This window comes from Sciurus carolinensis, chromosome 18, assembly GCF_902686445.1.
Source record: "Sciurus carolinensis chromosome 18, mSciCar1.2, whole genome shotgun sequence".
In the NCBI taxonomy this organism is placed as follows: Eukaryota; Metazoa; Chordata; class Mammalia; order Rodentia; family Sciuridae; genus Sciurus; species Sciurus carolinensis.
Window position 1 is genome coordinate 33,977,860 of NC_062230.1, and position 23,331 is coordinate 34,001,190.

Genomic DNA, 23,331 nt, shown 5'->3' on the forward strand with positions numbered 1-23,331 from the left:
GAAGTATCTCAAATGCTTTTGAAAATAAAGAATAGTTTAAGCATATACATTTAAAAAAAAATGACTAGCTTCTTTTGAATGCTCAGATTCAAGTTAGGGGCAGCCTGTTGGTGAGCCCGCACCCCATATCCGGGCTTCTGGGTGGTGTGAGGAGGAGCTGACTGACTATTTCCATCCCTCTGGTCTGTTTACTGCAGAACCGTTCAGCGCCTCGGTGTGGGTGATGATGTTTGTGATGCTGCTCATCGTCTCTGCCATAGCTGTGTTTGTTTTTGAATACTTCAGTCCTGTTGGATACAACAGAAACTTAGCCAAAGGGAAAGGTAAGGAAGCCTCTATCGATACGATTCCAAATTGATGCTTCTTCATTCACTGGTCGTGAGGATTTTGTTCTAGAGTACTTTATTCCACGTCACTATGGAATACCCTCCCACAAGTGGTGCTGGACCTCAGATGTGACTTGTAATGCCAAACAAATATGGCTTATTTTCTTCAGCTGAAGAAAAAAAAAAAAGGATAAAGCTAGATGAAATCTTTTAATCTTATAAAGAGAAGTCAATTGTTGTTAGATGAAAACCATTGATATTTGATTTGTTGAAGAGGCAGATCTGAACAAAGTTATTTTGGCAATTAATTAAAAAAACGGTGTCAAAAGAAGTATGAAAATCATAGTGAGGTCTTAACTTCGTCTACACAAAGAATCTAGTTTAAGAACATTCTTCAAATTATGGAATCACATTTGCATTAGTTTGACAGCATCACTATAAAATGGTATCTTTCTTCAAAAAATTGCATTTTCCTCTTGATGGTGCCTGACTTCAGTGCAGTGTGCTTGCTAAAGAGGCAACCGGTGGGTAGAAAATTGAATTGGGAGGCACCCTTTGGCTATAATTCACAAAGAGGCCCCCACGAGCCAGGGTTCATCAACGGGTCATACTGCTGAGGGAGTCTCCTCACTGAACAGCTCCTTCTGAGAGGATGGTACCAAGACCCCAGCACCAAATCTCTTTTAGGAACAACAAATTGCTGTTGGAAGACTAGCAGACACTTGAATTCTTCAATGCTCCCCCCAAAACAGGGCCCTTTAATCAATACACTTGCTTTTTCCCTAGAAGCTTAAACATTGGAAACAGCCAGCAGGTCATGGAACTCTGCAAGGAACTTAGTTTTTACTCACTTCTCAACAACTGAAGAGTAGCAGTTACCATATAAACCATCTCCAATCAATCATCAGGAGAGATGCCGCCAATAATCACCTAGTGTTTAAGTGGGACCTGGTGTGCCTTCGATGAAAGGCCAATGCAGTTCACCAGGCAGGGTTTCCGATGAGTGGAAGCCGAGGCAGTTCTCTGCAGCAGAGCAGATGTTGACATCCGTGTGACCAGCGTTGGCGCCGTCACGATGTCACACATTTACCGGATGCATATTCATTGAGAAGGCACAGTGTGCCAGGTAGTGTATGGGTGCAAGAGGTAGTGGAGGGGGTCCACTAGAGACTGCCTGCCCCCCAGGAGTCTTAGCGTTGAGTGGCGGCTGCATCATCTAAGCACATAACTTAATGATCAGAGATAGGCGCAAGTTTAAAGAAGAAGAGAAAGTGCAATGATGTGCGGGTGATGGCCCAGGGTGCTCGTGTAGCTGGGGTGCTAGAACTGGAAGGAGGCTCAGAGAGGGTGAGAGTAAGCTGAGATCTGAGGATGGGAAGGATTCTGTCACATGAAAAGCAGAGGAAAGCATTTCAGGAAGGGGACAGCAAATCCAAAGGCCTGGACATGGAGTCATCTTGGCGGCTGACCATGGTTAGCAGGCGTTTCAGATTTTCTGCAAAATACCAGGGGAGGGAAGCCAGAGACCCACATGTACGATGTGAAGAGGTCACTGTCCATCAAGGTAAATAAAGGAGGGGACAGCGACCATGAAAGCCGGGAGACCCCTGAAGAAGATGCCACAATGGTCACAGTGGTTTGGACTTGAAGGAGGAAATGAAGATGGAACTAAGTGGATACATTTGAGATATATCATGGAGGGTTCTATTATTTTTTTTAAAGTGCCGCAAAGGTCAGTCCATGCCACCATCTCTCCCTTGGCTGAAGTGTGCCCTAGACGACCAGGGCGCCAACTGCCCAGCCATTCCATTATGTGGAGGGTTCCTCTTTCCTGCTCCTGTGCCTGGGGTGACTCCCAAGAAATGATAGCTCCTTGTTTCTTGGTGTAAAATGCTTTTCTGTTACATCTCATTGCCCTTTATGGGAAAAGTTATATGGCCCAGTAATAGTATTCATGAATCAGGAATTCCCAAGAGTGCAGGACGGATCCCTTGTGGCTACTTATTTCTGATTCCCGAGTAGCTGTCACTTCTGATCAACATGCATCTCTAATAAAATTAAGTAGCTCGTGAAGTTAGCTGGGTTGACTCTAATTATATTTTTTCCCTAAGACTTCCCAGCCTTCTCTCCAGAAGATCATAAAGCGAGGCAAAGAGAAACAGAGGAGACGGAGTAAAGACGATAGAATTGGCTGGCCTCTCTTGACTGCATGGGTGATGGACGCTGATACCGGGCCTGCGCCTGATGGGCCTGGGCCTGCAGAAGGCCTGCTTTTCTTAGGCTCCCTGCCCAGAATCCCGTCACTTCTGTCATCCGAACGCACTTCTGCCACTTTATTTATTGCCTGCTCTGCTGGCATTGCAAACTGGTCTCAGTAGATCATTTTTTCATATTTTCATTTACTTAAAATGACATAAAAATTAACCTTCCGTTAAAGGAAGACCTTTTTCCTCTCAAAACAAGGGCATAAATTGATTTTTTCCCCTCTGCAAAACAAAGACTCAAAAACCCTAACGTGAGTGTTTTACAGTCTCTATGAGCCCCGTCCCAATAAATTTCCCCACATGGTTCTGCCTCTTTAGTTAAGTCTGTTGCAAGGAACTCTGAAGAATCTTAAGAGGGACTCGCACGTAGCGGTTGCAAGGAGACGCAGGAGAGAAAGCTTTGCCATATCAGAGTTCATTTTCTACGACCCTGCCATGCAATGTCTTCCATCTGTGAAGTGTTGGAAGAATTAAGCTCTATTGTTCTGTTCCTTAATGTCTCCATTTGGAGAGAGTTTTAGTTTGGTTTAATTCCTATATCCTGCTCACTTTACATCTGAATTTGAACAGGAGCAATTGCTAGGGACAATCCAATTAGAATACCAAACATCAGTCCCGCTTGCTGAATTTCGTGTTCTGCGGGGAGGGCGGATCTGACGCATGCAGAGGCAGCCCCCAGCGCTCGTTTTTATCAGCCTTTCTTTACATTTATTAAGGAGATTGGCTCTCCCAAATGGAAATCAAATCCAAATTTAAAATAGGGCATAAGGCAGCTTCTCATTCAAACCCCTGTTTTGCAAAGTCCTTTTCTTTCCCTTGCTCTTTTTTTTTTTCTCCTATTTTTTTTAAAGAAACGTGGCAAGATGCAGTTAGATAGAAATGTGGGAAGAATGCTAATTGTTGAAGGACAATGAAGCCCACGGTGGCTCTGGTGCTCGGCTGGCCACACACGACTGTGCAATCCCATCCTTAGCCCCTACAGTGTGGCCGGTGGCCGCCCAGAGGTTTTCATGCCTGAGAAAGGGCTGAGACTGTCCCTCCTGTCGTTCACAGCACCCCACGGGCCTTCGTTCACTATTGGAAAAGCTATCTGGCTCCTCTGGGGCCTGGTGTTCAACAACTCTGTGCCTGTCCAGAATCCTAAAGGCACCACCAGCAAGATCATGGTGTCGGTCTGGGCCTTCTTTGCCGTCATCTTCCTGGCCAGTTACACAGCCAATCTGGCTGCTTTCATGATTCAGGAGGAATTTGTGGACCAAGTAACAGGACTCAGTGACAAGAAGGTAAGGCGGCCTCTCTGTCTCAGGCTTGTTCTGAACTGCTGTCCTCGGTGATTTGAGCATCTGTTGTCTGGACACCTCCTCTCTGAGTTCAAATCCAAAGCATTCTTTTCTTAATTCAAATTGGCGTATGTCCAAAGCATTTTTAGAAACAGCGGTAAGGTTAGCTCACCGAGGTCCCCACATGCTCATTTCTGCAATCTTCCTGATGATGCTCAGGTGGACACGATGGGACTCCGGAGCACAGAGCAGCTTGCCCCTTCCAGGGGAGCGTGAGGTTGGGACTGTCCACTGGCCTGGGCCAGGAGAAACTTGGGGTGGAGGGATCTGCTAGGCTGCAGGTACCTCCTCGCTCTGTGACCTTGGATACTTCTCTTATGTACTCCAAGTCTTGGATTCCTCATCTATGACATGAAAAATGTTATATCTAAACTCTGTTCATCTAAAATCAACCCATAGCCCCCCTCCGCCATGCAACCGGGTGACTTCCAACTGACTTCTGGTCAGCACTTCCAACTGTCCTGAGGTTTCTTCAAGGGACACAAAGAAGCAGCCCTGTGGGTTCCCTCTTCTCAGACACACCTCCAGAGCTCCCGTGTCTGTGACCTGCTGTTCCCGATGATCCCCTGAATGCAGAGTGTTGCAGGGTTTGAGTGGCTGTTGGGAAGCGTGCTAGAGGAAGCAGAGAGGTAAACAGGGTGCGCTCTCCTTTTGAAATTTTCGCCGAGGCAGCACATCTTGCCTGACTAAGCTCAGCCGGGTCGGGGCCGCAGCACTGCGGAGTTTTTCTGTTTCCTACGTGTGAGGATAATTTGTCTTTTCCGAAACCTCCCTGTTGTATCTTGTTGACATAAGTTTACCTACATCCTTTCGGCATTCATCAACAAACTGCTGCATAAAAAATCAGCCCGTGAAAAGCCTTTACAGCTTACCCAGAGCATGCGGTGCTGGGAAGGGAGATGAGGAGAGGCCGGAGTTAGAGATGGCGTCCCCTGCACAAAGGTGCCCTGTGCACGGCTGGCCTCCCTGGGAGCCTGAGCAGGTGCCCCTCCACTTACCACCGCAGCACACAGAGCCCTTGGTCTCCACCTCCTCCCTGTCGCTCACTCCGCAGCTCCCTCCTCACCCCCCAGACACTCTCCCTTTCTTTCCCGCTTCCTGCCCTGGGTTCCCTGTGTCCTCTGTCTAGAGTGCGTTGCCCAATCTTCTCAGGGCTGCCTCCTCCTTGAGTTTCAGGTCTTAGGGAAAACACCAGAGAGGACTTCCCCGGCTTTCCTGGCCGAACGTGGCAGGGAGCTCAGGCTCCCAAGAAACTTAAATTCTGGTAGGAAGTAAAAAATAACACAGGGAAGAAGGAAATGTCAGACTGGAATAAATGTCATGTAAATATATGAGATGAAAGTGACGAGAGGGAAATTGGCTTGGGGAGGAAGACCACAGGTAACTAGTTTTCATGGAGTTCTCTGGCACGCAGGGGGCGCTCTGAACCTCCTGTGGGTAGAGCAAGCAAATGCATGGTGTGTTAAGCCCTGAGTGCCCCTGGGCCTCCTGGGATCCCTCGCCTAGCCTGCATGCCCAGCCCCACTTTGGCATGCTTTGCTGATAAAGATTCACACCAGGGTTCTTCAGAAGATGTTACCTTTGGCTCTTGCAGTGGTAAATGTCTCCAAAACGAAGTTTCCCCAGTCCTTGCCATCACCAATATGACAAATAGGAAAGCCCTGCTGCTCATTTGCAGACAGATTTGGCCTTAGGTCAGACTCTTTACCGGCTCCCTCCCCTTCTCTGGTCCTCCCTCACACCCCACACCCCTTCCCTGTGGGTCCCTCCCGGAGCACTTCATTAATAGTGTGTTTGCCCCAGCTCTTGGTGGTGGTGGTGGGGCTGCCAGAAGACCCCCCAGCTAAGACACGTGGTGTCTGAGCCACCAGGCAAAGCTGGGCATGGAGTAAGGAAGGTTGCTTCCTGTTCACCTCCAGAACCAGCCAGGTCAGCAAGCTCACCGAGCCTGCCTGTTCTCTGTAAATTTGTGAGTCTTAATTATGCAGAGGATCAAAGGAAACTGCATATGTGCACGTGCCCATAAACTCCTGTGGACGCAAAGCACTGTTAAGGGACTGCATTGTGTTATGGGATCAAAATGCAATTCCTAGAAGAAGGGACCGGAAGCCCAGAGGAAGCAGGGGAGCCGTGCCCTGAAGGAGAGGCATTTAGTTTTGGCTCTAATACGATCACCTGTGGGAGAATTCATTAAATGCGCTAGCAATTTTACTGACTTCTGATTTGGGAACACCCAGGAGCTGACACCAAGTCCTCACGGGACATGGCTCTGTTTCCCTGCTAGGAGCGTTCCAGGCACACTGATAGCCCTTTTAATTAAATATTTGCTACAATTAGACAAACAACAAAATTAATTCGAGTAAATAGGCTAAATGTTCCCAGAATAGGAATAGCAGATAAACTGAGCAAGTTTGCAAAATGAACATCTATATTGAATGAATTTGTTGTGATACCATACGCGGTGTTTACTCTCGGTTTTTAATCGTGAGGACCTGTGTAAGCACTCAGGTTTCTGACACACTTTAAACCATTCGTGCTTGTGGTGACAGGAGCCTGTTGTGTGCTCATGTGAGCTTGTGTTTGCATTATAAATAGGAGAATTCATGGGTAAATGCTCTCCTAGAATTATTAAAGGAACATTGGCACATTGGTGGGGACCCTTTCCAAAGCATTGGGCATGGCTGTGATGGAGGAGAGCCATCCCTGAGAGGCAGATTCATGTAATATGGTGTTTGGTGTCCAATGCAGCTGGATTCAGATCCCAACCTGGCCCTGTGGTGGTTGTGTGGCTTCCCTATGCCCATATCCCCAAGGCCTCATTTCCTAACACAGGCAAGATGTTGACACCTTTCTGGCAAAGTCCATGTGAGGATTAGAAGGAATCCCACTGTACAGCTGGCTCACGGGAGGCGACCCTGTTTTGAGTGGCACCTCCTCTTTTCTACTTCCTCCTCTCCTTCCTCTCTCCCTCCTATTCTTCCTCTCTGGCCTCCTCTTCCTCTTCCTCGCTCTCATTGCCTGATGCAAACCATTCCTCCTTTCTGGGCCCTGGAGTGCCATTGCAGGGTGCTGGTCTTCTGTGTCAGCCACGGAAGGAATATGGGGACTTCCCCATGCCTGTTCTCAAGGAGCATTGCTGGCCTGGCATTGTGTCCACCCTGTGCTGCTGTGTGGTCCTGGTCCAGGGTCCTATCAAGGCTGCCTTGGCTGCATGCTTACATCAGCAGACACGTGGCACTTTACCTGCTGAAGACTCTACTAGGAAGAGACTGCAGGTGCCAGGTGTCCCTTCTCCATGGACACAGACAGTGCGAGATCTTTAATAACAATGTGCAGTTTGGGGTTCACAAGAAATGGAGAAACAGCCTGGTGAATTGCTGCATTTTCCTCAAAGACTTATGTCCCTGCCTTGCCTCTCTCCCCGGTCCATCATCAGTGCTTGCCATATCTTATTCCTGGGATGACTTCAGATTTGTCCCTATGTTGAAGGGAAACAGTTGGAAAGCGATGCTGGGCTCTCCAAACTGGAGGGAGGCTGGCCTCATTATTTGGCTAAAACTCCTCTGGGTAACGATAGATTTCCAAGAGAAATACCTGTGCAGTTATAATACAAAAGACGAAGTGATACACAGCAAGCAGCAGGGTAGGCCAGGTGTTTTATTGAATCAGTTCATAATTAATTCAAAAGTGATCCTTCATTTACAGATAGAGAAACTGAGGCTCAGACTTGCTTACTGAGCTGCTCCCAATAGCACAGTTCCCTGTGGGAGGTGAGCAGCTGCCCTTGACCTCCCCCAAGGCCAGGACATGGAGGACAGCCAGGAGAGGGTCCAGGAGCTCCCCTGCTCTGGGCACAGTGGTGGTGCTCTGTGTCATGTGGCAGTGGGAAGCGCTCGCTGCCCCTTCCTTCACCAAGCCCATGTTGGCTCCTTTTCCGATTGCACTTGGAGCTCCTGGGACAAAGTCCTACCACAGTGGAACAGGATGGGAGCCCCACTCTAGCCTTCCACGAAGTGTCCTCCATGGAGACCTGGACTTTAGAGACAGACATCTTTACCTGTGTCCACAGCTGTAGGCCGTGACTCTTTGGTGAGCCATGAAACTCATATTAAAAGTTGTGACCATTAAAAACCTAATGGATAACATTGGTGTGCATCCCATGTAGCAAGAATGAGTGCTGGGAAGTTGTGTGTGGTGTGCGTGTGCACACGCGGGTGTGTACAGACAGGGTAGCTATGGAGTGTGCTGTGAGTCATGCTTTAAACGGTCAGTCAGTCCTTGGTCTAGCTCCCTGGCCTCTGGTCCTGGGCTGAAGTTCCTGTGCAGGGTGGTGCTCCCAATGCCGGAGAATGCGGGTGCTCCATCCCTGTTGCTGCAAGTCAGAGGCAGGGAAGAAAGCGGGTCTTGAAGAGCGGAGGCTGGTCCGCAGCAGCTGGGGAGTGTGCGGAGGGCGTGAGTCAGACAGGCTGTCTTGGGGTCTCTGGAGATGGGCAGCGGTTGCCAGGGCCAGATGGATGGCAGCACTCGCCGGGCTCAGCCTCGGCGCTGATGGCTGCCGGGCCAAGGAGCCTGGGTCGGGGCCCTCCTTGTCTTTTGGTGATGAGTGAGGACGTTGCTTGAGCAAGTGACGGCAGAGAGCATTTTGCTACACACACACACACACACACACACACACACACACACACTCAACACAAGGGTGTTCTGGCCGGAGAGTCTCATTTGGACAAAGAAATGGTCCCTTTCCCATCCGCGTGACTCTTTATTAGGCAGCAGCATGCCTAATCCAAGGAAAATGGTTTTCAACCCAAATTTTAATCCACAGTGAAGTGTGAGTCCAGGAAAAATAATGCCTCTGGTTGGGTGGACTTGGGTAAAACCGGACACTTTCCCGGGTAGTTCCTCACTGGGAGTCCTTGGCCTCTCGGCTCTCCAGGTCCTCACCCTTCTCTGGGGTGGTGCGGGCGCGGCGGGGGTCTCTGAGGAAGGATGGCGTTAGGACCTCAGCCTGTGAGGTCTCAGTTCCAGTGCTGGGCAGACAGGTGCAGTCTTGGGTCACCTACCCCTCTGTGGGCCTCCAGGACGAGCTTTCCCGGCCGGGCCGTCCTGAGGGTTCGACGAGTTAACCCCAGCACAGCACTCGCCCCAGCCGAGTCCTCACCAGCTGTCCATTGCTGGTACCGTTGCTTTCTGGTTCCAGAGTTCCATATTTCTCAGAAAAGTACGCCTCTGGTTACTCTTTCACATGCAGTGACAAAAAAACCCAGCAATAACAAAAGCTTTCTGAATGCTTGCTGTGTTCAGGCATCGTTCCGTTTACTCAGCAAATGTTGGGCTTTTAGCTCTTCACGATGACCCCACAGGGGAAGTACCGCCGTGGTCCCGGCTCCGCTGGTAGGAGATCGGCAGGGCCGTGTGAGGTGACATGAGCTTGTCTCCGTCTCACAGCTCGTAAGTGACACAGCCCCATTTCCCAACCAGTGAGTCCGAGCTCATGCCTGCAACCCTCTCCTGTGACACCTCTTGGTTTAGTTGTATATCTGGGACCCAGAACCAGTCCTCTTGACTTCCAATCAGGTAGAATCACCTGACATATCAAAGCTGAGGACTGACAGCATTCGCCAGGTGGCCAGGGAAGACTCATGGGCCACGGACAGAGTGGCTTTATAGAGGCTCAAGAGCCAGGCAAGTCCTGGGCCTCCTTGGGGAAGCTGCTGGTCAGGGGGCCAGCCTGCCGTGTGCCCAGTACTGAGCCTGGTCCCTTGACTGCCCTTCACTGATGCATGCGTGTGTACCTCCTGCACCGGACACAGTGGGAGCTAATTTCCTTTTCCTCTTCTCCTCCCCTCTTCCCCTCCTCCTTCCTCCTTCTCTGTCTCCTTCCCGCTCTCTCCCTCTCCAGTTCAGAGACCTCACGATTATTCTCCACCTTTTCGATTCGGGACGGTGCCTAACGGAAGCACAGAGAGAAACATCCGGAATAACTACCCGTACATGCACCAGTACATGACCAAATTCAATCAGAAGGGAGTCGAGGACGCCCTGGTCAGCTTGAAAACGGGGTAAGGACAGAGCTGCGTTGTCTCCGCAGGCCCGCCAGCCCTAACCCTGACAGAAATGGGCTCTCTGCAGGCCTGGTGCTTATCTGTGCAGGTGCTGTGTGTTCTGGAGAGCGTGGGGGGCCGGAAGACTTGGTGGAGGGCTGTTTTTGCTAATCTGATGAGCATCACAGACTTCCTTCTGAGTTGTGTTAAGAAAAAGCAAATCCAGGACACTTTGAAATGCAGAGAACTGGAGGGGTTCTTAAACTGATAAAGAAGTTGGTCCCAGCTCCGTGGGATATTTTAGCCAAACAGAGAGCTCTAACAGGGTTGAGAGTTTAAAGAAGTGAAAAAGATCTTTATCAGATTTGAGGTAGGAGTTCAGTTTTTTTGCCAAGGGGCCTGTAGCATACTGATTACAGCTTTCTGTGTTAACTAATAGTATAATATTGATGACAGGGAGGGAACCTGGGAAGCAGCTACGTGGTGGAGCGCTTGCCAAGCATGCAGGAGGCCCTGGGTTCCACCCCGGCACCCAGTAGGGTTGGGACAGCAGTGGGGAAGGAGAAAGGAAATAAAGGAAAGCAAGGAAGACTCAGATCATATCTCTGAAGGTGCAGCTAGTGTTCTTGGGCACACAATGGCATCTTGAAAGTGTGGCATGGACTCAGTCCATGAGACTGTAAAGAGAGGTGGGCACGTTGTTCGGGGTTTAGGCTTTGGAGAGAGCACACCAGCCGTGTGACCTTGGACAATTATTGAATTGTTCTGAGCCTCATACATAAAGTGGGAAGAGTAATAGGACCTAATTCCTAAGGATTCTGCAGGATTAAATGAGAAAAGTTGATAGAAAGCCTTTTGGGCAGTGCCTGGCACAAAGACGGTACCTAATCGTAAACGTTGTCATTTGTTGTTTGATTAAATTCTATTTCGGTGGGTCTTCAAAAAGTCAGGGATGTGTGAAATACAATTTAGAAGAATTCCATTAAAGATGATTTCATTTTAAGTGAGGGAGTCGTTTAATGAGAGAAGTTTTGATTATCCAGAAAATTGGCTTTGTGGGAATTTCAGCCGTGAGAGATTCCTGAGTCTGACAGGTGACTGTAGTTCCTCCTTCCCGCAGCTCAGCGAAGGCCCGCTTCCTCCTTGTCTGGTCTGCAGGCCGACTATGAAATTAAAATGTAGGAACATGGAGAGCGTTTGCAAATACCAAGCACATCGCCTGATGGCTTAGCACAAACAAACCACCCAGGTCACTGATCTCCAGAAAACACCCACCCCACTCCAGAAAACAACCCTCTTCCACTCCCTATCTGCCATCAACTGTCCTTATTATACAGCCATAGTTTCCTTTTTTTCCATTATTTTAACATAAGTAAATCGTACAGTTCACTCTCTGTCTGTCTGTCTCCTTTGGCTCAACATTCCCTGTGTGAGATTGTCACCTGTCATTCCAGGACCCGCCATTCCCATTACTGTGTGGAATTCCAGTGTTGGAACTACCCCAGATGCAGCTGTCCTCTAATCTGGATGAGCCCTTCCGTGGGTGGCAGCCTGTCCCGGGCTGTTAGGAACAATGCTTCTAGGGACACCCTCACTCCTATCTTTTGTTGCACAAGCAAGTCAGTTCTCTTGGTACGCGCCTAAGCCAGCATAGCGGGACTGTACGGTGTGTATAGAGTCAACCTGAGAGGTATCAGAAAAGACAGGTTTTTGATGACTCTCCAGCTCAGCCATGGGTATAGGATTTTTTCTTTTTATTTCCACTGGATCTTTTCATCACCATCTATATTGTTGCTCTGGACAGATTGTGAACACAGTGTGCATGACAATTGGTTGGGAATGGTGGTTGAAATCTGACTGGCTCCCTCTTCATTCATTTATCACTCCGAGCACAAAATGGGTTGTTTTCTTTCTTTTTCATTTTTTTCTATATATAATAATAAAAAAAAGATTAGAGAACTGGAGACCATCCCTGGCTATAAATTGTACAAATTGTTTTCTGGGAGCCATATAATAATTACAGCATCCATCTTGGCACTCTTGGGCAGATGGTGGTTCGCCGAGCACTCCGTCTCCTGTGTGAGGGATGCTTACTTTGGTTTCTACTGTTCCCTGAAACTCAAAGCTGGAGCTAAATGGGTAGGAGTCTTTCCCTAAGAACAACTCAATACACCCTCGGGGGCGAGCAGAGCAGCTCCCACCCTGGACATTCAGCTTCAGCGGGGTTAATGTTGGGGAAACCACGTGCATGTTCGACAGGCTCCTGGTTAATGAAATAAATTAAGTTTTGAAGACCTCATATTTATATGACTTCAAAATCAAAAAGCATATAAGAAGATGAACAGGGAAGTCTTCCTTCCACACAGTTCCTTGTCTGCCTAGAACCCTTCTTAGTGACCTGTATCTTTCCAGCATGTTCTTCCAGATCTTCTACATCAGTGCATAATCCTTCATTGTGTGAATGTACCGTGCTGTGGTTTGTCCCCTGTTAATGGACATTTAGGCTGTGTCCAATCTTCAGCTATTGCCAACAATACTCTAATGAATATTCTTGCATATGTGCCTCATTCAAAGTAAAATAAATTTCTCGAAACAGAGGTCAAAGACTACATGTAATGGTAAGTTTATTGACAACTTTACCTTCAAGGGAATTCATATTTTTCCCATTTAGGGGAAGCCTATTTCCCCCAAGTCTTTACCATATCAGTGCATAATGAACCTAAAATTTTGCTAAGAAATAGACAAAAAAATGTGCTGGCACATACTTTAATTTCACTTTTTTATTATAAGTACCTTTTTTCCCCCATATTTTCTTACATAATTAAGAGTTGCCTGGAATTCCTTTTTCCGAAATCTCTCATTCATTTTTCTTTTGGTATGTTGGTCTTATGTCATTAAAGGAGTGGACCTTCTATCTGTGGAGTGATTACAAATGACTTTCCAAGTCTTTCATGTCCCTTTTGAGCCTACTGCTATTTTTTTCCACACAGGTTTAAATTTTTTGTAGTCAAATCTGTCAATCATTTTTATGGATTCTGGACTTTGAGTCATAATTCAAAAGCCTTTCTCCACTCTGAGGTTACAAAATAATTCTCCTGTGTTGTTTTCTATTTTGGTGGCATCTTTAACATTGGGAATTTTTTTCTGGATGTATGACTTGAGATCTGACACCAGCTCACCGATGATTACAAGGACGTAGGTAGGAGAACCGCCACTGTGGGAACACACCGAGACCACCCGCTCCACCGCACTTCCCCTTCCCTCTCATATCTCATTTCCTTTTAAAATATTTTACTGGCTTATGGTAAGACAACAATGAAATGAGCTCCCCAAGTACCCACAGCCCTGCTTTAAAACAGAAGAGTCTTTGCCCTCCTTCACTACATACATCATTTCTAGAAAGTTCCACGTCTGTCCCCCTGAGTTGCTGAACTTCAGGGCAGACGCTGTAGTCCAGCAGGCCTTTGCAGCTTAGCTGCTGGTCCTGTCCTTCCACCCAGGAGTCTCAGGAACGTCTGCAGGTTGGAAATCCATGTGCATACCCTGCAGGTCCAGGGAGCTGTGAGTTGAGCCTTCCACACTGAGAGGCTTTGGATTATGGTCAAAGGAGGGTCCCATTGGGTCTGAGTCCTGGCTCCGTCATTAGCTGGCCATGGCCTCGGATATGTCTTGTCACCTCTCCACCAAGCCTCTCCGTTTTCCCATCTCCAAAGTGAAAGGGCTGGATTATCTGATCTCTGAAATGTGTTCTGAGATTCTTTTATTTGTGTCAAACAGTTATTTTGGTCAAATTATAGACAAGTTCTATGTACAAATGATTGTCAGTTCTGCAGAAAAAAAGATTTAGAAAAATGTTCCAAGCCTGGCCAGTGGACCAACTGTACATGAGTCACACCAGCTTGTGAAGTGCAGTGTGGTGGGCCTCGTGAGGACTCCTGTCTGTCCACAGAGCCTGCGATCTTCATTAGTGAGCATTCCCCACCCACCCTGCTCTGGGTGATTTTGAGATGAGATCAACTTTGAGAATAGCCTCATTTGATTGAGAAAGGCGTGTAAAGGGTAGACAAACCAAACACTTATCCTTGGAATCCATCATGGCTTGCAGAAAAGCAGAGGCAGAGAGAAATTTGAAGCTTAAATTTCATTGTATACTGGAATTGATTTTTTTTTTAAAAAAAGCTAGTAGGGAAAGCAACAAGAAAAGAGGCTTGGCATGCAAACATGGACAGAGATAGGACTTTCTGGAACAGGTTTGTTGGGATGGGGACTCTGCTCAACCACAGGTGGAGGAGCTGTTAGTGACCCCATGTTTCCAGACACATGTTTTTCAAATTGATTCAGCCTGAGTCTGAATCAATGGGATGCTAATAAAAGTGGGACTTCCTGAGCCCCCTGAGCCCCAGGGGAAGGGGCCTGGAAGTCTGCATGGGGGAGATGGATTGAGACTTACATGATGACAGAACACTGGCCATCCCAAGCTGACGTTCTCCAGCAGTTTGGGCAAGTGGGTAAAATCACAAGCACGGCATTTATGCCAGATTCAAATTAAACACTCCTTTAGGAGATGAAGAACCTCAAACTCAATAAGGCTGACTGATTCCTCCACTATTTAGCTAAATCATGGCATTGTAGGAGTTGGGCTCGCCGCCCACTTGGAAATGCCAGCTAGGCGGTTGGATTTATAGTTAGAGTTCCGGGAATAATTGCAAACTGGAGTGATGTAGTGGATATGGCATGTAGTATAAATATACAGATATGACATGTATCACGTTAGTTGATGATCTGAGAGTTGATCAAATGACAGCATCCTCAATTCTATCCTCCAAAGAAGCTGGTCCAGAGATACTGGAATCGTGGTAGACAGAGGTAGACCCGGAACGCACCAGGATGCTCTTTGAAGGTTAATTGCCATGCCGAGCAAGTTCTCTGAAGGATGCCATCCCGGCAGGGTTTATTTGCTGTATTTTATCAGTCAAACAGAATCAAGCACGGATGGTTCATTTTCAGCTGCTGAGTTCGAAAGCCAGCCCAGACATCAGGGCTCAGCGAGCTGTTCTAAATGGGATCGCGTCATCTCTAGAGGAAATCAGATCGACAGTGACCTGGTTTCTGAGATCCACCCCCACACTGCAAATAAAGCTCAAAAATAATTGCTACCACATCATAGAGTCAGGAAATTTTTTCCTTAATAATAATAATCTAAAAAAACAGGAAATCAGAGACATTATTTCTGGTCCTTGGACTTATTCCCTGTTAGATGGTAGTAAAACAATATGGAAGGATTTTCAAGGCTACCCATAAGAAACATTCAAAATAGAAAGACCGGAGGGGAGCGGAGGAGAGGTTGAATGGAGCGTGACCACAATTCTGAAACTCAAAGATGAAGAGAAAAGGAAAGATAGAGGAAAGAAGGAGACTAGAAGGAAATACATCAAAACATGACAGAGATAGAGCTAGGCAACTGGATGGTGGTTTTCTTTATATCCTTTTTTATATAATGATTTTTCAGTCACACAAATATCCCTTATACTAACAATAAGGGTCTTCTGAATGCAATTCTTCGTTTCTTTATGCATCTCTTTCTTGCGTTTGTTGATGTATATACACAGTTTACATAAGTTGGATCAGTGTTTGTGCAAATCTGTCCTTTGTTCATCTCTGTTTAATCTGTACAATTCTGTTGGCTAGTTTCCACAGTTAACCATGTGGAGCTATTTTATTGAGTCATGGGAATATTAATACTAATATTAATTGATCATAGGAATATTAATTAACTTTTGCGGTGCTTTGACTAGCATTGAAGGGCACTACAAGAAGTAACTATTTTTGCAAAGCTTTCTGATACTGCGCTTGCACAACCGTTCATTGAGAACGACATTTTGTGTCATGGCGCAGACTTCTGCACTGTGAACATTGTTTGTTTCAGAGTAAGGCACGTTTTTATCTGTGGACAACACAATTCTTTTAATTAGTCATAGTTTGCTTTCTGCTTGGGCTGCTACATAATTCAGAGGCTAATTTGTGATTCTCTGTTAGCAATTGTGGGAGCATACAGCCTGAAAATGTTTACTGACTTTCCCTAAAGCCTCAGATACTGTTCCACCTCTGAATTTGTTTAACTCGAATTGCTTTATCCATATGTTTAACCCTCATTTTATTACATCTCGTATAAGCTTCCTGAGTTGTTTGGGGAGTGAGGTGAGGTATTTCTAACTCACAGGTAACATTCATTGGAAGTTTACCTCTGTGCAGGTGCTGTTCTGAATGGTCTACCTGCCTTATCTCATTTAACTCTGATAACAACCCCATGAGACTGGCTGTCATGATTTCTATCTGCAGTCAAGGAAATAAGCACTGGGAGATTGAACAGGGTGTCTTGGGTCTGTCTTGTGCCATTGCCTGTGCTTTGAATCATAAACAGGACCATTCCTGTAACAGCACAATGACACTGTTTCTAATCACCCACTATTATATAAACCCTAGTGCTAATTTTTGTTCATATTTTAACTTTAAAATGTCTCTTTTTTTCTTTGAGAGCTTTAATACTGTTTAAAAAGGGGCACTATTTCTCCTTCCAATGAAAAGAAGAAAAGAAATCAGAAGAGAGGGTGGGGAAATGTATTCCTTATGTCGAGAACAGAGCCACAGAGCACACGTGGATAGAAAATCCCTCCTGCAGGGAGAGCGAAGAAGCAGGGGCTCTGGGAGATTCCCTGTCCTCAGGGAGTCCCTCTTGTCACTGATTGCTGAACTTACCCAGCAACTGAAACTCTGTGGTCCTGATTCAGTCGTCCTATCCCTTGTACAGAGGAGGAAACTGAGGTTCAGGGAGTAACTGCAGTTTGCCACCCATCCGCCGAGAGTCAGAGACAACATTCAAATTCAGACCCCATGTCTCTGTCGACCCGCTGCTTGTCCTGAGAAAGGAACGATTCCAAGAAGGTTGGACCAGTTTGTTACCAGGTAGTAGGACCTGGAGCGGGAAAACCCGATGCTCCAGCCCACCAGCAGCTCAGACTGGGTGCTTCGTTTCTTCCCACAGTTGAAACAATCAACAGGTCTTCACTGGCCCCGGTGCTAAAATGGTCACCTTGTTAGAATGCCAGCCTCATGTGCTCTTTTGTCAGAGTCTTGCCCCAGCAGCTGCAGAGAGGAGGGAGCTTCCTGCGCCCGGGGCTAGCTTGGGCTACCAAAAGCACACAGCACAGGTTGGGAGACACTCTTCCCACCTTGTGATGAGTGTTTGGGACCAGCCTCAAGCTGCGGCCTCTCTCTGGCAAGCCCTGCCTCCTTCCCCTGTAGAGAAAGGCGATGGAGAGGTGACAGACTCTCAGGTTCTGCACCTTCAGACCTCCCCACTGTGGAGATGGCCCAGGGCCCCCACTGCAGCTTACCATAGCCAGCAGCTTGCGAAACAGAAATGTACTAGCACGGCGCTGGAGGTCAGAAGTTCAGAATCAAGGTGTCCATAGGGCCTTGCTCCCTCCAAGGACTCTGGAGAAGAATCCTTTCCTGCTTCCTCCAGCTCCTGGTGGCCCCAGGTGCTCCTAGGCTATGGCCGTATCTCTCTAACCTCTGCCTCCCTCCCTACATGGTCTTCCTCCCTTGGCCTATCTCCTTGATTCTTCCAAGGATGCAGTCACTGGGTTCAGGGTCCATTCCGCATCTCCTAAGCCTCCGTTCTTTTTATTTGCATATTTTTATGTCCATGCATACTTATAACACTTTAGTGTACATGATGCTGTTGACTCTGCAGTCCGCCAGGGTGGGTTTTCAGTTAATACGTTCTGAAGCCCTTACTATTCTGCAAGTCTTTTGCCTTCCTTGTCACTTTGACTGCCGGAAAGAACTCCATGGTTGCCTGCATCACAGTTTATTCAACATTTTCCTCTTGCTGGAGTTTTATTTTTGGTCAGGGGAGGGTTATGGTCACATGGCTGTGTGTTAAAATTTTTAAAGGAGTCCTCTGTGCCCTCTGTAAGGAGTTCTCTAGGAACAAGAGCAAGAAGCAGAATTTCTAGGTCAAAATACTCATATTCTCTTAAAAATTTTAGTCTTATGGTCAACTGATTGATGGATTTGCTAAGTTACCTATTTTCTGAGTGCCTTTTGGTGCAGGGCATGGACTTCGGAGAAGAAACCTGCCTGGTTTCTAATCCTGGCTTCGATACTTCCTGGCTGCGTGGTCTCTGGCAAATTAAATAACCCATCTGAGTCTATTTCCCACGTATAGGAAACCCCATCTCCTTTGAAGATTGGATAAATTAACTTAGGGAGCCTGGCACTCCGTCTGTCATGGAATAGGGTTGTGCCTGGTATCAGGGTTTGGACAAGCATTGATTCTTCTCATTCACTTCCGTTCTTTCTGGTCTTCGGAATTCCCTGTCTCTTGGTCCTGGTGCAGGACCAGATCACGCCATTAGGAGCAGCTTCAGGTGGGGCTTAAAGGCTTAGCATCCTGAATGTGAATTCCCTATCCATGAATGTCCAATGGAGCGACCCTGGACAGGTTCATTAGCCTCTCAGACTCCACTCTTCCCCTTGACAGCACCCTCCTAATTAGGGTTCCTAAACTTAGGAGGGTGCTGTAAAGGCTCAGTGAAACATTCAGGCTCAGGGCACAGTGTCTGGAGGCCATAAGCATTCTAGAAAAGTCCGAGCAAACAAAACACTTTCGAGCAGTCTTTCTGATGCTGCTATACATGGAATTTTCAGCAGGATGGTCAGCTATGATTTCGACCCTTGAGGAATATAATCTAAGGAGCTCCATGAAAGATTCACATTCCAAAAGGACTCCATCCTTCTCTGTCAGAGCAGGAGTTGTGACGTGAAGAAAGGCTCAATTTGCATAGCGCCTTATCATTCACCCACAAATTCATGGTGACTTCAGCCAGTCAGCACAGAGACATGCCAGGGATCGTTTCCCTTCCAGCCCCCTGGGGGTCGGGGAGCGTACGGACTTGCGGGACTACCTACCGTGTGTGGCCCACCCAGCTCCTTTGACCTGGCATCCCACCTTGGACTTGTCCTGGGAAGGCCCACGGTGGCATCTTGGGGGCACATTGCCTTGGTAGGTAGCAGACTGGTCTGGAATCATTGAGCTGGTGGAACAAGAGATTTCTGGGCTTCAGTTTCCTTATCTAAAAAATTAATAGATCAGGTTATGCAATCTCTCTGCTCTTTGGACATAGTCAGTTGGGGTTCTATGTTAAGTTTAATGGAAACAAAGCAGAGATCTGCTGTATCATTTCAGTCCCTCCCTGTTCTGAGGTTAGCAGCCTCTCTGCACCCATCCCCTGCAGCCCGCTGACTCTCGTCTCTTCCTGCTGCTCTTGGACTCTTGCTGTGTGTCCACATCCCTCCTACCATCTCCTTCCCCTCTCTGTCTCTTTTCCTCATTTTACTTCCTGTCCCTTCCTCCTGTGTCTCTCCCCTGCACCCCAGGGTCTCCCTGCCTCAGTTGGTACGCGTTTCCATCTGGGCTGTCCTGCTTCTTCATTTCCTCCCTACTTCTTACCTCCCTCTGTCTCTGTCCTACAGAACCACTCAGAATTTTTTCACAGTTAAAAAAATAAATATTAACCATCTTTTTTTTTTTTTTGCACCATTCACTGAATATTACTGGTAGAAGTAAGCTACGCTAATTAAACCAGCAGCAGCTAAAAGCACACAGGGTGAAATTTGTTATCGACTAAAAATCCATAAATGACTTGAGTCTTCTTGGCTAATTTTCTATCTCTGCCCAGTTTTGACCCAGGAGAATTGGACTTGGTGGAAGTAATAACTACAAAGAAAACTCAAGATGGCAGAAGTTATAAATTAGTAACGTGCATCGTGATCCAAATGCTGATCAATGAACCAAATCTTTGTGGAATTTAAACATGAGGAGAATTGACTCCAGTGAAAATAGTTTTAAAAAATTGGAAACAATTTAACTAGGCCGTGCAAGACATTGATCTGGGAATTAAATTGGCTTAATGGAGTGAGTTCTGGAAATGCCCCTTTCTTGAAAATTAATCAATGGTGGTGTAATTTTAAAGTTTGCATTCCACGAACTCAGAGTTCAAATGTGATTCAGGCTACTTCCTTACACAGTTTTAGACCAGCCTGTGTGATGGCGGATCAGTCTCTGTGCAGGTTGAGGGTCTCCTGAAGCAGACACTTTCCAAGGCCATCATGCTTCAGTGACATATTCTGGGGTCTGTGAATGGCCTTCTGCCACCAACAGCCCTGTGGCTGGATGATGCTTCACACACCATTGCTCCTCGGCACAATGATATCGTCACTGCCAAAGAGTCCCCTGAACTTCACCAGGATCTCCTCACTTTCATTTCAATCCATCCAACAGCCAGCCCTGTAGGAGAGGCATTATTTCCCTTGGTACAGATGAGGAGACTGAAGGTCAGAGAGGTTCTATGGACTGGGCCTTGTCATAGAGCTGGTACAGGTGGACCTGGACTACCTGCCCTGCTCCATAGTTGGCCAAATGGGCTAACGGGCCTGCCTGATCTACTTCTCTTCCTAGCAAGGCTTTGACATGACCTAAAAAAAAAATACATTAAGTTATCATCAAAGAGATGTTTCATTTTCAGTAACACTTGGGACTAGACATCCACAACACACACACACACACACACACACACACACACACACACACACACAAACACACACTCACTCACACTCTAGTTTCATTAATTCATCAGAACAAGTCAGTGTCTTGTTAAAGCCTTCTTGAATGTTAATGAATGAATAATTAACTTTAACTATATAATTAGCCTTTAAATGTGCCGAGCCCCCCGGAGAGTATCTGAAAACACGCATAAGGAGATGATGAGCTAAAACCGGAAACTTTTGATTAGGAAATGTCAGGCCTCTTGACAATACAAGTCCCTGTCCCCAAAGAGGCCATGCCTTGTCACCAGGACCTGGTCTTCCCTGGTTTGTGGAAATTGGGGCTTGCCAACAAACAGTCTTGGGGCCAGGAGTGGACTTTCAAAGGCATCCTACAGGTTCAGTAGAGGCTGGTACCTGCTAAGTAACAAGGTCAGATCCACAGACTAAGGAAGCTGGAGCAGCTCTTCAGAGCTGTCAGAGGCTCCAGCAGGAAACCACCAGGTTCAGGTAGCAGGAGGCCCACGTGGTACCCCTCCTGGCTTTGCTTCTTTGCAAATTTACAGAGTCGAGGTCTCATTTCCCCCTCTCACTCTGAATTACCGTCATTTCTAATCACAGGGCTTCCTTGAGCACTGCTGGTGACAGGATGATGGGCCACACAGCCTACGATGTCTTGGCACGGGTGTCAGCTCAGCGTTCTTTGTGGGCTCCAGCGCTGCCCAACCCTTGTTCTTGGACGTGGGAAGGGGGTGTTTTCGGTGTCACTGAGACTGGCAGGATGTGGAGGTAGAGATGGGTGCTGAGCACGGGGCCAGGTAGGGGCTCTGTCCCCATCCCAGGCAGACAGACCCTGACCTTTGAGCCTCCTCCCGCCTAGTGGGAGAAGCACTTACTGGGAAGGCAAGAGGCAGGGGACTTGCTCTTATAAAGAGCAGGAGAACGTCCATTGGAGAATGGTAACTGGGCTCCCTCACCTGCCAGCCCCCAGCTTTTCCCAGGCTGCTTAGTTCTGAGGGCCAGAAGTGCCGGCCTCTGCTCTGGGCTCTGCCCGGCCCCTCGCTGGAGCTCCAGTTACCCTGCTGCAGCCTCTACATGACTCCATCTCTGGCGGCCACAGCTCAAGTCCCCAAGTGCTTTCGGTCCAAATGGGGCTTCAGTTTCTGGTGGCCTTTCCCCATGTCTCACCCTCTGCCTTCAACAAGAAACTCTGGCCATTTGTACCTCAACGTCTCCTGGAAGCGTGGGACAGGATGTGCTGGGACACGAGGTGGAGGTAGCTCCAGACCCCGGGGCTGTGCATCTGCTGGGAAAGAGAGAGGCTGAACGGCCAGCCCGTCTTCAACCCTGCATTTTGGATCTCCTTGTACCCTTTCTTCCATAAGTTTGGCTTGATTGACAGCCCTCATCTGTATCTGAATTTCCTAAGTGGCACACACAGCTGCCTCCATTCATTCCACAAGTCTTGTGGGTAACATGACTTGGTCACAGTGGTTCCATCTGTGACTTTTGGCATCTGCTAAGTCCAAATTCTACTTTTGATGCTTCGAGGCCATTGGGCCCTCTTAATGCTCCATGCCTCCATTTCCCCATCGGACAATCAGGAGAGCAGACAGTGGGAGAGCCCCCTCAGCCCTGCACACTTAGAAGGAATAAATACAATGAGGTAAAGCCTGCAAGGTATTCAGGGCTGGATTTATGACACCGGATACATGAACTCTGTGAGCCCCTTTGCCGTGAACTCAGAATTCGATTGAACCCACCTATGCATTCCGAGCCCTTGTCAGGGACCAGCTGCTGCATGGACACTTTACTTACATAACCTCACTCTGAGGGCCAACAGCCCTCTGAGGGCAGATATCGTTAGTTCCGTTTTGCAGCAAGAAAACAGGCTCAGACATGCAGCTGCCTTGACCAAAGTCTGACTTACAAAGTGCTCTTTCTGGTGCATCAGCAATTTTTAATTTTGTCTTTTTAACAACAGGAATCTTTTTTATTTTTTTTTTCAACTGGAAGCAGATCAAAAGTAAGCCTTTTGGGGTCAAGAACAAGGAGGGGAACCTAGAGTCCTGCTTCTCCAACCTGCCCCCCTGGAGTCCTGCTTCTCCAACCTGCCCCCCCTGCCTGGAGCCATAGCCCCCAGCCGCATGTGACCATTTATATCAGAATCCAAATGAGTGAAATGCAGCAAAATTAAAACCTCAGTTCCTCAGCTGCACTGACCACCTTTCAAAGGTTCCTTTTCCACTTTGGACAGTGTGGATGCAGAGTGTTGCCATCAATGGCTCGAATTCCAACAGCCAGTGCTATCAAAGAGGGTTTCATAGGGCAGTTTGGAAATGTTGCTAATGAACTCCAGGCTGTCTTAGCCTCTGAGAACTTTGCTCTTAGGAAAATAATACTATCTCCCTATCGGGCAGGTGTGAGGCCTCAGAAGGATGACATGTATTCCTTTGTGAAGTACTGTGTGGACAGTGGCCTTCTCTATCAGAAGATCTGAGGCCACTGTGTCCAGACCCCATCTCTCTGGAATCATTGGTGAGAAAGAGAGACGTAGTTCACAGAGCCCCTTTGTTCGGACATAGCTCCAGGACCACAGGGAGTCAGTCTGGAAAGGGCAGGCCCTCTGTGGCTCTCTGGGACCCCAGTCCTGACAGGATGTCCACTGGCCCAGCCCAGACACCTGATGTACAGTGGCCTTGGTCAGAATCAACATGACTTTTATGATTAATTGTCCTGCCTCTGAGTT

The 23,331-nt window shown here is 47.5% G+C and overlaps 1 protein-coding gene across 1 annotated transcript in view; it reads left to right on the plus strand.

Annotated features, from left to right (window-relative positions):
* The window catches only part of Grin2a (glutamate ionotropic receptor NMDA type subunit 2A), a 351,712-nt gene that overhangs the window by 291,676 nt on the left and 36,705 nt on the right, over nt 1–23,331 (plus strand). The window contains 3 exon segments of the mRNA XM_047534156.1: nt 198–323; nt 3,644–3,889; nt 9,830–9,989. Of these exon segments, the coding sequence (XP_047390112.1) occupies nt 198–323; nt 3,644–3,889; nt 9,830–9,989 (532 nt within the window).